We start from the raw sequence: 15,170 nt of genomic DNA, 5'->3' as shown, positions 1-15,170 counted from the left end.
CTAGTCTTCATTGTAGTGTTCCTTCCTCGACAGTGTGCAACATACTACATGGAGTAGTTCTATAGGATATTCCACCCCTTCATGAGTCTCATATAGCATGGGGAGCCTTCTAGACATCCACCTGTGATGCATAATGATGCATATATTATACCAAATACTTCTCAACAGGTCATCCACACATCAGCTATGCTAGAACCACTTGCATCTGCAGCTACTAATGTAGACATGCTTCGACATGCAGTGGTATAATATTATTTCAATTCACCATTAGTGATTTTTTGTGTCATGCTTCCAATAATTATTTTTTACTTTGTTGTCAATGTCCTAGGATGTTTGTCAAAGGATAACAAAAAGTTTGAAACACATGATCAACATGAGGATGGTTACTGTTGGAATTGAAGCATACACTCCGATCGAACACTACCTAAGATTAGCTAGGGGTGTCACTGAGCAACAAAACATTTATATTCGGTAAAGATGAAGGAGGGATACACAGGACACATGAAGATAATTGGGATTGATTAAGTAGTATAGGATATATGTATGTTATATGACTAAGTAGTCTTTAGTATTTGCTATTATTTGACAAACTACGTATGATATCACTATGCTTTTAATTTGCATTTATGTAGCATTTAACTATTAAGTTCTTCGACTAAATAGATTACTTTAAACCATAATCCCTAAGATAAGTAAACCCTCAACCCTCAGTCAATCAGAAAACATAAACCCTAAACTCATAAACCCTAAACTAACTAAGCCATCAACCCTAAAAACTATCACTAAACTAAGTCAACCATGAACCCTAAACTCACTAAGCACTAACCCCTAAAACCTAACACTAAAATAATTCAACTTTAAACCCAATACTCCATAAACCCTAAATCCTAACCCTAAAATAAATAACCCATATACCTTAGACTAGGTAAAATCTAAACCCTTTCAACTAAAAACTAAACCCTAAAATAAGTAAACACTAAACCATACACCATAAACTCTCAACCCTTAACCCTAAAATAAGTAAACCCTAAACCCCATAAATCTTTATTCCTTTTATTTTTGGTAAATCTGTATTTTTTCTAATATGAATATTTGTATAGTTGATGAATATGTAAAAAAATAATTATATGAACGTCCATTGAAAGACACGTTAATTACCACATTACATGCATTATCCATGATTGTTTCACAAGTATGTAAGTTACAAACATTGCTCAAACAATATCAAAATGTTCAATTTTCTCCTAAATCAACATAGTGTGTGGTTAATCTCATCAAATTGATATATTGGTGCATCTTACCAATATAAGGAGTAGGCCACTGTTTTGCATGATAATGACAATATGTTGACCATAACAAAGTTGTTGGCGACAAGGGACAACCATCTCTTAGAAATACCTGTTACATAGGCACATATACATTCAAATGTTCACAACACATTTTATAATAAAAAATTAACAAACAAGATGATCATTATTTTACCTGAACAAAATAATTGTCATGCACATGACCAATACATATAATGTGATGTATAGAACTATCTCTTGGTGGTTGACTTTTAAGAGGAAAAACGTCATGCTTTGTTGGAGAGAAAGAGAAACAAGGATGAGATTATACCTTGATGCAATCACATAACCCATGTCGGTTATATTCATTTACTTATCCATGGTAACCTGTACGTAACAATTTTAATTAGTATTATTTACCGAAAATTAATCCATGAAAACGTAACAAAAAACTTATATACCATGAATAATCCATCAACAAGTAACAACCGCTTTAACTCCTCATATTTGTCTATGCCACCAAGTAGGTAGATATACTCATCACACTATTTTGCAAGTTCTTTCAGCAAATGGTTACGAATCAAAGATCATGAATCTTCATTCATATCTAATATGGCAACAATTGCATGATATCCACACTTACCATCAACTTTGACATCGACAATGTTTTCAATGAAATCATGAATGCATGGATGAAATTAATCCAACATGGGCATCTTCCTCTTTGGTTTTGGTTGTTCAGATAATGATGCAGCTTGTTTCACTGAAGAATTTCTATTTTGCACAGAATGTAATGCATCCATATACTCCTAATAAGATGGATCACGCTTCGTTGATGTTAGGCCATTTATTTCTTTTGAGTACCTTTTGTTTTCATCTTTTTGGAGGAACACACATAAAATTTAGATCAGGATAAACAATTTCCCAAAGTTTACTCCTTAGAGTCACTTTGCCACATACATCAATCTCTTCACACCTCTTGGATATGGCTTTCATCTCTTGGATATATTTACAATTTTCATACATGTTAGTTGTTGTGTTTCCTAGATGCATCACCTTATTCGTTCAAACTTTAATAAATCTTTCTTTATGGGGAGTCAACCATGTTTGCTTTACATAGTCAACAAACATTGGCCATAGTAAACTAGTAATTCCAAGGCTATTCTGTAGTAGTCTCTTTAAAGCCCAATGTGCAGACTCAACCCTGTATTTAAAAAACACAAACAAGTAAACAAAAACAATTATGTTTATCTATTTATCTTTAAACCCTAACACCGATATATATTTACAATTTTCATACATGTTAGTTGTTGTGTTTTCTAGATGCATCACCTTATTCTTCCAGACTTTAATAAATCTTTCTTTATGGGGAGTCAACTATGTTTGCTTTACATAATCAACAAACATTGGTCATGGTGAACCAGTAATTTCAAACTTCATAAGACAGTCATTGAACTCTTGCTCAGAAGGACAGTTAACTAGACTCCCTCATGCTCGCATAACATAATCCCATACATTTTTTTGACCCACAAGGGTTTTACATTTTGCCTTCACATTCTTATCAATGTGAAATCGACACAACAAGTTGGTTGACTCAAGGAAAATAATTTTCACTGCATTCATCAATGTTAAATCTCTATAGGTAATAATAACTTGAGAAATTGAATGATGTCTCAGAAAAATACTTCAAAACCGTTCTAGAGCCCAAACAACATTCTTTATGTGTTCTCCCTCCAAATAGGCAAATGCAGCTGAAAATGTCATTCCAGTTGGTATCACACCAACAATGTTAAGTAAAAACAACATGTATCCGTTTGTTTTGTAGGTATTGTCTATGAAAAATACCAAATTACAAATATTGGTTAATTTTACTACATCAAGATGACTCCAAAATGTACAACATCTTCATCCTTCAATCTATGCCAATGAATATACTAATCCCGTAAAAGAAGCTTCATTAATTGTTGCATTTCACTATTAATGCCTCTTATAGAAGAACGATATGCATATATTGCATTGTATACTTGCTTCATTATTCTAGAACTGTTGGCATTATGCACCTTTAATGTTAGAAGAATATTTTTTGGTTTGATCATTGACTTTGTCATATCACCAATAATAATCTTTTCATCTTTAGTTAGTCGACCAACATATGGATGTCAAACTAATGACTTAGTCAATGCATGATTATGACTCCCACATATTAATTTCACCATCCATCATTCACCTCTCAACACTGGTTTCACTTGTAGCTTAAAAGGACACCCATATTTTCTACTACCAGTAAGTGTTCGTACAAAATCTTTCATATATGCCCTATATTCTCCACCCCTTTCACAACCAATTAAAACATATGAGGTCCTTCCTTTATTTTTAGTATTTGTGTCTGACCACATAATCACTGTCACCAAACCAATATCATACGCACCAGGGTGAGCCCAATGCAAAACGTCATCACGGGTAGCAAACATATACAAAAGGGATCATACATGTTTAGTCTTCAAGGAGCATTCATTTACTTATTTTAACAAAATACAAAATCATATCAATACCTGAGAAGTATTGAAAGCATTAGAACAATCAATATTTTCAAACACACCAGATTTCTCTCCATTTTCTTCATTCATATTAACTTCTTTAGACAATATGCTACCATATATCCACTGATCTTCATCATTTTAACAAAACATTAAAAAAATTCAATGGCAAACTAATCACTCCTAATAACACCATACATAATTCTACACTACATAAGTATGTCGATATATCAATAAATATATTTTTTAACATATAGTATCACACAATTTTATTATTATTTTTACTTTCATAAAGTAGTTAATGTAATAATACTTACACAAATATTATAAAAGTTTAATTACTCATCCAGTCCATGCTACAAAAAAATATCAACTCTTTTTTTAATACCTTTTATTCCTTGCTTATATATATATATATATATATATATATATAATTAACTACAAATTAGTTATAAATTTTTAATTTTTTTATTACAAATTATCTTGCGATAAATTACTTACAAATTAGTTGCTAATATTTTTGTAATTTATTGTAATTCATAATATTAATTATATTTTGATGGTAATGACTAAGAGAGAATTAAAATATAAAATATATGATTAAAAATGTCACTTTTAAACTATAAGGACTAAAAAATAATTAAAATGTAGATTATAAGAACTAAAAAAAACTACTTTTAAACTAAAAATGACTAAAAAATAATTAAAATGTAAATTGGAGGGACTACAAATACCATTTTCAAACTATAAGGACTAAAATGTACAAATTATGAAACTATATGGAATAAATGAGTAATTAAACATATCATAAAAAATATAACTAAATTTATGAAAAAAACATTAAAAATATATATTTTTTAAAATATTTTTACGTTATACGGATTGATAATCTGTATAAGTTATACGGATTGGTATGAACTTTACGGATTGTCAATCCGTATGGTTCGTACGGATTGTCAATCTGTAAGATTTATACGGATTATAAATTCGTATGTTTATTAACAAACAAATCAACTCACAAACACACACACAAAAAAAACTTGTCTCCTCCATCCTTGCACAATGACACCCACCATGACGATAATCACATACTGCAAACGACCACTGTGACCTCGATCAAATCAACCACAACAACACGCAGATCTCAGCAAGAAAAAAAAAACAGAATGATAAATGAAGAAAATATAAAACCAACAAACGAAGAATAAAAACTTAACAAAGGTAGTGTTGAAAATTTAATAAAATTGTTGGGTGTAGGAGAAATCTATACAGTGCAAAAAGAAAATCCCTTCAAAGTCCTCAATTCGAGATTTCAATGATGTTCAATTCTTTTAAGCTTCGTTTGATTGAACTGAAAAATCAAAGAAAAGAAAATAGAGGAAAGAAAAGATTAATTTCTGTTTAGTTTGTTTCATTTGTTTCTAGTGGAAATGAGAGGGAAATTGGGTGATGTAGGCCCCATTCTAAAAATTGTTTCCGCCCAAATCGGAAAGAAAAAAGCGAAAAAACTCAAATTTATATATGAAAAGACGAAAAACCCTCAATCTAATTATTCAATCTCTTTCATGCTTTCTTGGTTATTTATTGTTACTTTTATGCGAGAAGTGCTTTCATTTATGAGGTATTTTTTTTCCTTTCTCTTACCTTTACTTTGCAATAATTTTTTTCCCCTCTTTGGAATGTTCTTCTCCTTCCTCATTTTCTCATTCTTTTCTTCACCTTTTATTTAACTTTTTTTTCTTCTTTTTGCTATTAATTTGTCATGATGTTTCTTGTATTTTTTTTTCTTTTTCATTATTTCATCACTTGCAATGTTTGCTAATTTATTATGAGGATCCTGAAGGTGTTCAAAGGGTTGTGTTGCTTGATTTTATAATTATTTCATGTTTTTCTAATTTTTTATTTAAGTTTATAAAAATATATTCAAAATTTGTTCATTCATTTTTTTTAACTTTGTAAATAATTTTGTTTAAGGGTATTCATGTCTTTTTATAAATTTATATTTTTCTTTCTTCTCATTTTTTATACAATCTAACAAAGGAAAAGAAAACTCATTTTTCTTTTTGATTTTCTCTAATAACAAACAATAAAAAAATTACTTCATTTTTTATTTTTTTATTTTCTTTTACTTTTCTTTCTTTTTATTTTATTTTGTAAACCAAACAAAGAGTTAGTCTGGCACCAGAAGGTTGCTATTTCCTTTAACCAAATTCATTCAAACTAAGACTTAATTCTTTTTTTTTAGAATAAGATTTAATTCTTATTGAAAGAACATGCATTTGTAATTTTTCTAACATTGTTTATCTGAAACACTAACCACCAACCAATTCAAATTCCCAAGTGGCTTGCAAAATAAAAGCAAATAGATCGATCCCCTAAAAGATCTGGATCCTGTCATTTTGATTACCTGTGTCATTTAGAAGAAATAAACACAATACCCGCCATAAACTTCCTGCATCGGGTCGTGTTGTGACTGGGACTGTTCCTAAACTACAAATTTGTACTTGAAGGGAAATCTGCCCCGAGATAGAAACAAGTACCAATCAAAATAATAAAATTAAAATAACGAACGAAACTTTACCTCATTTTCCACGTTTGGCAGTGTGTATCACATTAAAATCATATGAATGGTTAACAGCTCAAGTATAAAACTGGTCAATGAAGAAGGGGAAACTCACCCCATAATGAGGTTAGATGGACTTACAACATCAATTTCCGCTAAAATTGACGAAATAAAAAAAAAATCTTATAGAAAAGAAATAAGTAAAAAAGAAATGTTTTTCCCCACCATCACAACATGCCTCCATTCTATATCTCAGAATCTGAAGTCAGGATCCACATCCATTGCCCAGCAGAATTTCGCCAGCAGAGATTTGTTGAAAATCTGTAACATTTCAGGCAAGTGGCACAGACAAGTAACAAAATGAGAGTAAGGAAGGCATACAACCAATCAAGCATCAGATAAGAGCCATGTCAGTTTGACCACACACAAGCATGAATGAAAATGCAGCATCCACAGCCCATGGAGCTATCCCTCACTATTGGGGCAAACAATATTTATACTTGTCCGATTCTGGTAAGAAGCCACATGCCTCCAACCACTAATATTGAAGCACAGAAAGGGTCTCTTGGACCTCCCACTCTCAAATACTTTATTGTTTTTATCAGTTGGAGAGAAATATATATACAATTCTAGACGGGGAAGCCAAAACATTAGCTTAAGACGGGCCAAGAATTAAAGAAAATTTAAATTTCCATATGCCTAATATAAGAATTTTAGTATTTCCACATGCATAAAAATACAATTCTTTTGAGTACAAGAACAGTATGAGGAAAAAAGCTATGCAGTAAAACAGATTTACACCATCATCCAATTACAGACCAACATATATGACAAGTTTGTTGATTTTTACAATAATTACCTTAAAAGTCATACCAACGGTAATTTGCAATAGTATGAATGTGTAAAATTATTTAACATTGTGAATGCATCCCCATTAAACTCAAATAATACATAAGAAAATAAATACATTATATGGATCAAGCAAAAAACCTTTTTATATATTTTAGTGGCACATTTTTTTAAATTATTTAATCAAACTAAAAAAAAAATGGGAGTGAACATGGCCCTAACAGATCAACCCATCCCTCTGCCCCTGCTAGAAATTGATAAAACAACACTATCAATAACTTAATCTGAACAAAGAAAGAAGCCAGCACCTTTTCAATAGGAACCTCATGCCTTTTGCACCAGGCAACTGTAATCCTAGGGTCAAGGTAGTTTATCTTGGATGTGCCTAATGCCACAGTTTTCAGATCTTCTTTTGTCTTCATATCACGTTGCATTTTCTCAATTTTTGCATTGGTTTGAGATATCTTTTTCTCTAGCCTGTAGATTACATAAACCACAATCATACATCAAGTTTAAACATGCAATGGTTAAAGATGTTACGAAAAGGTAAAATTACATTTCGGGACTCAAGTTCTTTTTTCTCTTTCCATCTGAACTCTTCGAAGGGGGCTTTCCTTTCCTTGCCCTGTCTAAATCCGTTTTCAGCTCTTTCAGAACAGCCTACAAGTAAAGATAAGCCACTTCCAATTATATGTTAATGGGCCACACAAACCAAGTCCTACTCTAAATTCAATAAATATTAAGCAGTCCCAGGTTCACAATTTTCAGATATTCTCGTTATACATACCTGAAGTTCATCAATTTTTTCAGTTAACTTTGACATTTGTGCAGTATGAGATTTTGAAACACTGCGTTGATGATTACAAATGATAGCAACCTGTTATAGAAAACACAAGTCATGACAACTTAAATGTTAAAATACTAAAATGCAATATCATAGATATAATAAAGCAACATCTTTTAGCCAATTCACCTGTTTATTTGCATGTTGATAAACAACAATCTTTTCCCCAACATCTCCATCTTTAGTTTCCTTATTCAACTGTGCTCACATAATTCCACAAAAATCAAGTACGTAAGTCTATACAACCCAACAATAGGAATCATAGTATATACAGGATCCAATAAGCGTATGTTTGACTTAGGGTATATTGATAGTTTAAAGCATTTAAGGGGTGCATAACAATTTCAAGAGAAGTGACAATTTAACAATGGAGTGCAGTTTTTTAAAACCATTTATATATTGTATATGAAATGAGTACAAATGTTTTGATATGACCCTGCACACAGATAAATCTAAAGGCATAGAAACCAGGAAGAAAGCACATAGAGCAGGACTTAAAGTCTTAAATTTCAAATTAATGATGTTGAAAAATTCAAATCTAATGAAAGATAACATTGCTCTCTCTAAGAAGGCGTGCTGCTATGTTGACTGTTTTCTGAGGGGGGAGGGGGGGGGGCATGTTAAACAACTTCAACATCAAGCATATAATCAAATAAAGAACAGAAGATAACAGAACAATTTTTTTCTGTTTTATCTACAAGGAATGTGAATTTCAGGAATTTTGTGTCAAATCAATTTATACCATAACATCCAATGTGATCGATGCATTGAATGTACGGAAGACTTTTGCTGTTAGACCGGGCATGAGTTCCTTAAGATGAGCATTTAGTTTACTTGTATCCAGCTTATCGAAAAGATCATCACCAGGCTTTTTATCTGAAAATTACAGGGAAAAATATTCTTAAGTGCTTCAGTCTCATGCTTGTGAAACAAAAAAATCAATAGCCAGTTTCCCACCTTTTTGGAACTTCAAAATTGCATTATAAACAGGAAGCTCAACCTCAACCGTATTTTCGTACTTGATAGAATCTTTACCAAGGAAGTTAAACTGCATTAAAACAGAAAGGAAACAAGGTTACTAACAAATAATGGAGGCTACCATTAAAACAATTTGAGAAGGACTACTAAACTTAGAAAGCCCCTGAAGGACTTAAAACTCATCAATCCCAACATAAAGTACAGTGAAAATAATTAGAAATCCCAATACCTTAAGTTTGTTGGGGGGTTCTCTTGTCACATTCTCTACTTTTAATGTGCAGCAACCAACAGTATCAGCTTCATCATCATCCTGAGCAAATACAATTCAGAAATGACCAAATTTAACAATTAAAATTGAAGAAATTATATGCTATAAACGCAATCAAACAAACTATTAAAGCTGCATGTCAGGACCAAGTTATTTCAACAAATTCAAAGAATAGATACATTTATTGACAGCTTGGACTGCACTATCAAAAGTATATGATATTAATATAGTTCAAAGCAGATTTTCCCTTAAGAATAGTTGAAGCTAGAAATACCTCCTTGCCATTTACTAACAAAGAGTTACATGCAAATAATTTCTTCAGGAAATTTTATTCAAAAGTCAAGATGATGCCATCTAACAAGCAGAACTTTATAGTGACACCGACAACTTTACTCAGGCTGCCTTTCATTGCCTAGTTATATTCTCTATATATAGATATTATAAACACAATTGTAGAAACAAAATATTCACGAGGAAGTAGTACATGATTAATTGACTCTTTAGATATTTGGGCAATTTAAATGAAATTAGCAAGTGCTTAATAGTGCAATTGACAAAAATAAAAAAATCACTTTCCTAACAAAATAAGTATTTGTGTGTCTAAGTCTTGACATCTTGTATACATATCTATGCTTTGGTGAAGAGGGCAACTTGCAGTTACAACAAATGAGAGTTTCCAAGTGCATATACCAACATAGTACCTTCTCATTGCCAGCCCTCAGAGCTAGTTTATCAATAAGATAAGTAGCAACAGCAATTTGCTGCTTTGTAATATCTTTACTGGTAAAATCTTTTGTGTATGCAGACCTAATATTCCCTATATAATCCTGCACCAAGATATCAAGAACTTAAATAACTATACAGGTTTTTAAAGGCAACCCAACAATATCATATGAAAAAACATGAAATTAGTAAAGGCTGGCAAACAAAACATGAAAGCACCTTTAACGTCCTAGCTTTCTCATACTTTTCCTTGTCGCTCTGCCCCTTCAAGGAACTACTAGCAGCCAGAAACACATATTTGAATAGCTTGGGATTGATAGGGTCACTCCAATAGGCTAACCAAGTAACTGTATTATCATGTCTTATCTCCTTCCACCTGCAAAGGTTACAAAATTCAATGATTAGAAAAACAAGCTCTCAACTTGGTAGCATATACAATTCTTTTGCTTTTTAAATTTCTTCTCCACCTCAAATAAGATTTGGAAGATTAATACCTTTCGCCAGGAATAGGACATTCAGGAATTGGGGCATCCTTTGCAATATTAATTGTGATATCACCTGGATGAATGCGTTTTTTCAATTTTCCCATCTAGTAACATAAATTACAGTCAATAAGTATGCATTATAAATTGTAGAAGCCAGTCAAAATTCTGAAGATGAAGCCACTGTATTTGAAAATGAAGCCACTGTATCTGAAAATATAAATGTATCTAGTTTCAGTAACAACTATCATAACAACCTTGGGGTGCTCTCCTCGGCCTCGGAACAATCCTGGTGGTTCAACTCTAAAATTCCCAACCTAAAAACAAAGATTAATAAAAAATAGTCATAAGTTAAAATGTTTCCTAATGAATAAATTTGAAAGAAGTTTGTATATAGAATGCCACAGAATTAAATAGGAGAAGAAAGTGCAGCTTAGTCAGCACATAACAACTCCCTTAAATATCATGTGACTTGCTTATAACACCATTAAAATATGTTAAACCACTAATAATCCAAGTATTTTGTGAGAAAACTAGATTATCTTAGTTTTTTCATCTAAATCTGGATTGTGTAATTAATAATGGTATTATCAGGTTAAAACATATTTTAATGTAGGGTCAGTCACATGATATTCCCCTAACGGGGGGTTTATGCACAAAATTTGAACCCTATGGTCTAATATAAGCATGGCCCAAAGTTGAAGGGCGTAAGGTACAATTTACTCAAAATTGAATGAAGATTAGACACTGATCTATATTAAATTGGCAACATAATGGTGATTGATGCTCTTCTGGTCAGCATTTATGACTTCACATAGCAATCTAGCATTAAATTTGATAGAGATATCAAGGGTAAGTGAAAATCCAACTATGATAACAATAACATAATAACAACTTCAAGAGAATGTAACACCAATACTTATCCCCTCACAAAATATAATGGCCCAATTATAGTTCATAAAGTCTGTAGAAAATATGTAATAAAGAAATCTACAGGAATTAGAGAGAGGGAAGAGTAAACCTTCTCTTTAACACCATCAACAATAGCCCACATGTATTTCTCCTCTAGTTTCATTTTCTCTTCCTTCAAAGCCTTCTTCTCCTGCATAAAGGGGATACAAATGGGGTTCAATACAAAATAATAGAAGACATGAATTAAACTATCAGGCTAACTCAGCACAAACTTGGTATACAAATAATATAGATAGAGATATGGAAATCAAAGTAGGTATACAATATTTCTGCATGTTTTTTAACACTCTTCTTTCCTTGACTGATAACAAGAACAGTATCAGCCCAGGTGAAGTGCTTACAGAAAACAACTTTCTGAATAAAGGGAGAAAATAAATACAGAGACGATTCTCACAAAACTTTCCACCCAACTACCATCTACCTCCCTCACACTCCTCTCCCTTCTTTCAATCATTTCTTTCTAACAGAACTTACTTTCCCCCTCATTTTGCCATGTATGAATTATGTTATTCTTGTAGTGAGATTTCTATGGTCCTCTCAACTGCCCCATGTGTGTGTATTTCATAAGATAAATTAAAACTGCAGTATGATCAACAGCATGAAGTACTGTATTATAATTTATAACAATCCTGAAAAACTATACTAGTTAAAGTCAAAATTATATATCAAATCACAAAAAAATGAATAACTTGGAATTAAATCCACTTAAAAAAGCAAACAATGCTCTAATATATAAGTTTCTACAATTGGCAAATGAAATGCATACTGAATTGCCAACTTACTTCTGTAGTCATTTGTTTCTTCTTGTCCTTCTCACTTTGGTACCAGTCATAGATTGGAGTAAAATCACAATCTTTCAAATTCTGGATTACATGATTTCTTCCAAGCAACTTTCGCCAGTCATTCCAGAAATTTTCCTTGAATTTATCTTTCTGCATGTACTCTGTATCTCGCATGACTGCATACATTGTAGCAACCTGCAAAATAATTTTGAAGTTCATAATATTGCCAAAAACTCAAAAGAGACTTTAGAAAGGAACTTTTACGTAAAAGTACTTAAATGATCCCAACTCATAGAAAAGGAATAAGAGCAAACAGTCACCCAAAATCTAAAGAGCATAGTCTTCAGAGATAAAATCCCACCTCCTCTTGCTCAGGAGTCAAATCAACTGGTCTCCCCTTATATAACATCTTTACCCCATGCGGCTGGTATGGAGGAGGGAAAATGACACCATTGTGAACCAAAGTAGTCCATTTTTTCTGCCCATCACCAGAGCTAGGAAGAATTTTTGAAGATTTAGAATATTCTGAACCACTGCCTGATTTTTTAACTGTCTTCTTTATCTGTTTCTTAAAAGGTTTTGAACCAGGCTTATTAACTTTAGTAACCTTTGTCAGCACCTTCTTCATGGAAGATGATTTATCACCTGACATTGCTGATTTCTTTATTCTCTGGGAAATAGGAATATCATCATCATCATCATCATCCTCTACCTTCAGTTCATGTTTCACAGAGACTGCCTTAGATTTGATAGATGCAACTGGATCTAAGACCTTTGACTTCTTAACAGAGGGGTGCAAGGAATTACTATTATCTAGTGGTCTCTTAGCTGGCAATGGAGATGGCCTATCTAGTTTATTACTCATACCAGAACCATTTTTCTGCTCTTTCTGAATTTTAGAAATAGGCTTCTTCTGATTGGAGTCATCATGGTTACTGCTAGTTGTTCCCAAATTGGAATTACGGTATAACTTTTTTGCCAAAGGGACATCATCATCAGAGTCTTCAGAAGATTTTTTGGCAATAACAGAGGTCACTTTGTTATCATGGTTAGAATTCTTCAACCTAAAACTCAACGGTTTATTATCCTCATCATCTTCTGAATCTTCAACGAAATTTTTAGCATGGTGTTCAATAGTTTTTGGTTCCCCCTTAATATCTACGGACATTTTCTGTCTATCTCCCAAAGAAGGTGATTTTGAATTTGCTACAGGCAACTTCGTGGAGGAGGTGTTGACAAGAGATTTAGAAGCTTTGGAGATGCCTACAGAAGGCTTCACAGGTGATGGCTTGGCAGATGGGACAGTATTACCTTTCTGAAGGCAGGAAGTTTGGCCACTTGAAGAAGGTGCATTAGAAATCTGCCTATAAGACTGTCCATCATGACTGTGAGAACTTGACTTCCTTACTTCTGAATGCGATTGATTTTTCTTAGATGATGAGTACCTTTTGTAAATTACTGGCCCATCATCATCATCCTCAAAATCATGGGGTAAATTTGGTTTATCAGAAGTCTCAACAGCCATTATTCAACTATGGAAAGTCTTGGCATGTACATCACATACAATGTCTGGGAAAGAAAACGAAGTTCCAATTAATCATCAAGTTATAAATTTTCAAAGCAAACTTCAAGTGACAACACCAAGAAAATATCATCCATTCCAGATCAAATGAAAATATTATCAGAAATGAACCAAAAAAACTGATTAAATCTTACAGACAGCTGAAAGTGTTAATCTAAAACCCATCCCAGAACTTCCCATTCAAACTTTTGACAATATCTGAATTAAAATATTGATTAAAATTCATGATGACCTATGCCCTGAGGATATAGCATTAGCATATGCAGCCCAATTAGTCATACTTGCCAGCACACACTTAAACATAAAAATCATATGCATAAAGCAAGACAAATGGATTGCAGAGGCCTGCATTAAACAAATAAAAAGGTTGAATTAATAGGCCACTAACATGATACTAACCTAGGCTATTTCAGTTTCAAATAAATAAATCAGTTTATAATCAAAACGAAGAAAAAAAGAAACACATTAACCAGCTGGAAGCAAAGGACAATCACGAATTCCATATGATCATCTAGCTCGTAAAAGCTTATTATTCTCTGCAACAGCTGAGCATAAGAGGTTTTCAATATATCTTTTCAAAATTCTTGAATAGGCACGCACGCGTAAAACAGCTCAATTTACAATATCAAATAGAAGAGAAGCAACGAAGCACAAAGAGTTGAGGTTAAGGTGGTATTGTGATGTAAGGAGAAAAAAGGTTAAAAAGAATAAGAGGATGGAAAAAGGTCAAAGGGGAGAAAAGGGAAAATGCAGGGAGAAGAAATTGTAGAGAAAGAGGGAGGAATTGGAGCAAGTAATTGATTACCGAATGGCGGTGGAGGCGAGAGATGAGGATAGGGATGGGTGTGAGAGCGAGCGAGGGTAGCTCACAGATACAACCAAACGCGAAAGAGAACGAGTTAGGGCGGGTGAGTTTTAACTCGACTCAGCGAATTTCATTCGGATGAGATGATACAAGTTTGTTTACCCACACAACACAGAAGTCAGGTTGGGGTGTGTCCGGTTGCTTTGCCCAGCTAACGTCTCGCTTTCACTCTTCCCTTCCCTTCCTTTATTTGTTCCTCCAACCAATGGGCCCCAAGCCTACTTCTCCAAGGGCCCAATTCCTTCTGGCCCTGTCATTTCAGCCCATTCCAAATTGACCCAAACTATGACACCACGTGTTTCCTCTTCTCCTTCTTTTCATTAGTATGAATATGAAATGGTGTTAGTTTAGGATCTCGTCATTATTCTTTTAAGGGTCCATTTCATACACACTAAAATATATGACAACAAAAAAAATAACACACCACAAACATAATTGA

The 15,170-nt window shown here is 32.9% G+C and overlaps 1 protein-coding gene across 3 annotated transcripts; it reads right to left on the bottom strand.

Moving 5' to 3' along the window:
* Positions 1 to 6,408: 6,408 nt before the first annotated feature.
* LOC100779575 (DNA topoisomerase 1 beta) lies at positions 6,409 to 14,900 on the bottom strand. Of its 3 annotated transcripts, none has more exons than XM_014764402.3 (16): positions 14,337 to 14,900; positions 12,646 to 13,853; positions 12,285 to 12,479; positions 11,552 to 11,632; positions 10,788 to 10,847; positions 10,543 to 10,637; positions 10,268 to 10,424; positions 10,027 to 10,152; positions 9,287 to 9,367; positions 9,037 to 9,127; positions 8,822 to 8,955; positions 8,209 to 8,277; positions 8,023 to 8,112; positions 7,792 to 7,895; positions 7,544 to 7,712; positions 6,409 to 6,707 (listed from the first exon to the last, which is right to left on the bottom strand). In XM_014764402.3, exons 2-16 carry the CDS (start codon positions 13,807 to 13,809, stop codon positions 6,639 to 6,641), a joined length of 2,685 nt encoding a protein of 894 aa, XP_014619888.1. In that variant the 5' UTR covers positions 13,810 to 13,853; positions 14,337 to 14,900; the 3' UTR covers positions 6,409 to 6,638. The 3 variants fall into 3 exon arrangements, with proteins under 3 accessions (XP_014619888.1, XP_014619887.1, XP_006591998.1); XM_014764401.3 differs by having other exon boundaries at positions 14,672 to 14,900; XM_006591935.3 differs by having other exon boundaries at positions 12,605 to 13,853; positions 14,672 to 14,898.
* Between the last annotated feature and the right edge of the window lie 270 nt (positions 14,901 to 15,170).

The sequence above is a fragment of the Glycine max genome, chromosome 12, assembly GCF_000004515.6.
Source record: "Glycine max cultivar Williams 82 chromosome 12, Glycine_max_v4.0, whole genome shotgun sequence".
NCBI classification, from domain to species: domain Eukaryota; kingdom Viridiplantae; phylum Streptophyta; class Magnoliopsida; order Fabales; family Fabaceae; genus Glycine; species Glycine max.
This window is presented reverse-complemented; position numbering and strand designations above follow the sequence as displayed.

What these genes read in the sequence shown, in the direction of transcription:
- LOC100779575 (XM_014764402.3), bottom strand. Translation starts at nt 13,809, where the DNA reads ATGGCTGTTGAGACTTCTGATAAACCAAATTTACCCCATGATTTTGAG. An exon ending in TGAGGGCTGGCAATGAGAAG is followed by an intron (nt 9,368 to 10,026) that starts GTACTATGTTGG and finishes GTATTTGCTCAG; the next exon opens with GATGATGATGAAGCTGATAC. An exon ending in AAAAAATTGATGAACTTCAG is followed by an intron (nt 7,896 to 8,022) that starts GTATGTATAACG and finishes CTTTACTTGTAG; the next exon opens with GCTGTTCTGAAAGAGCTGAA.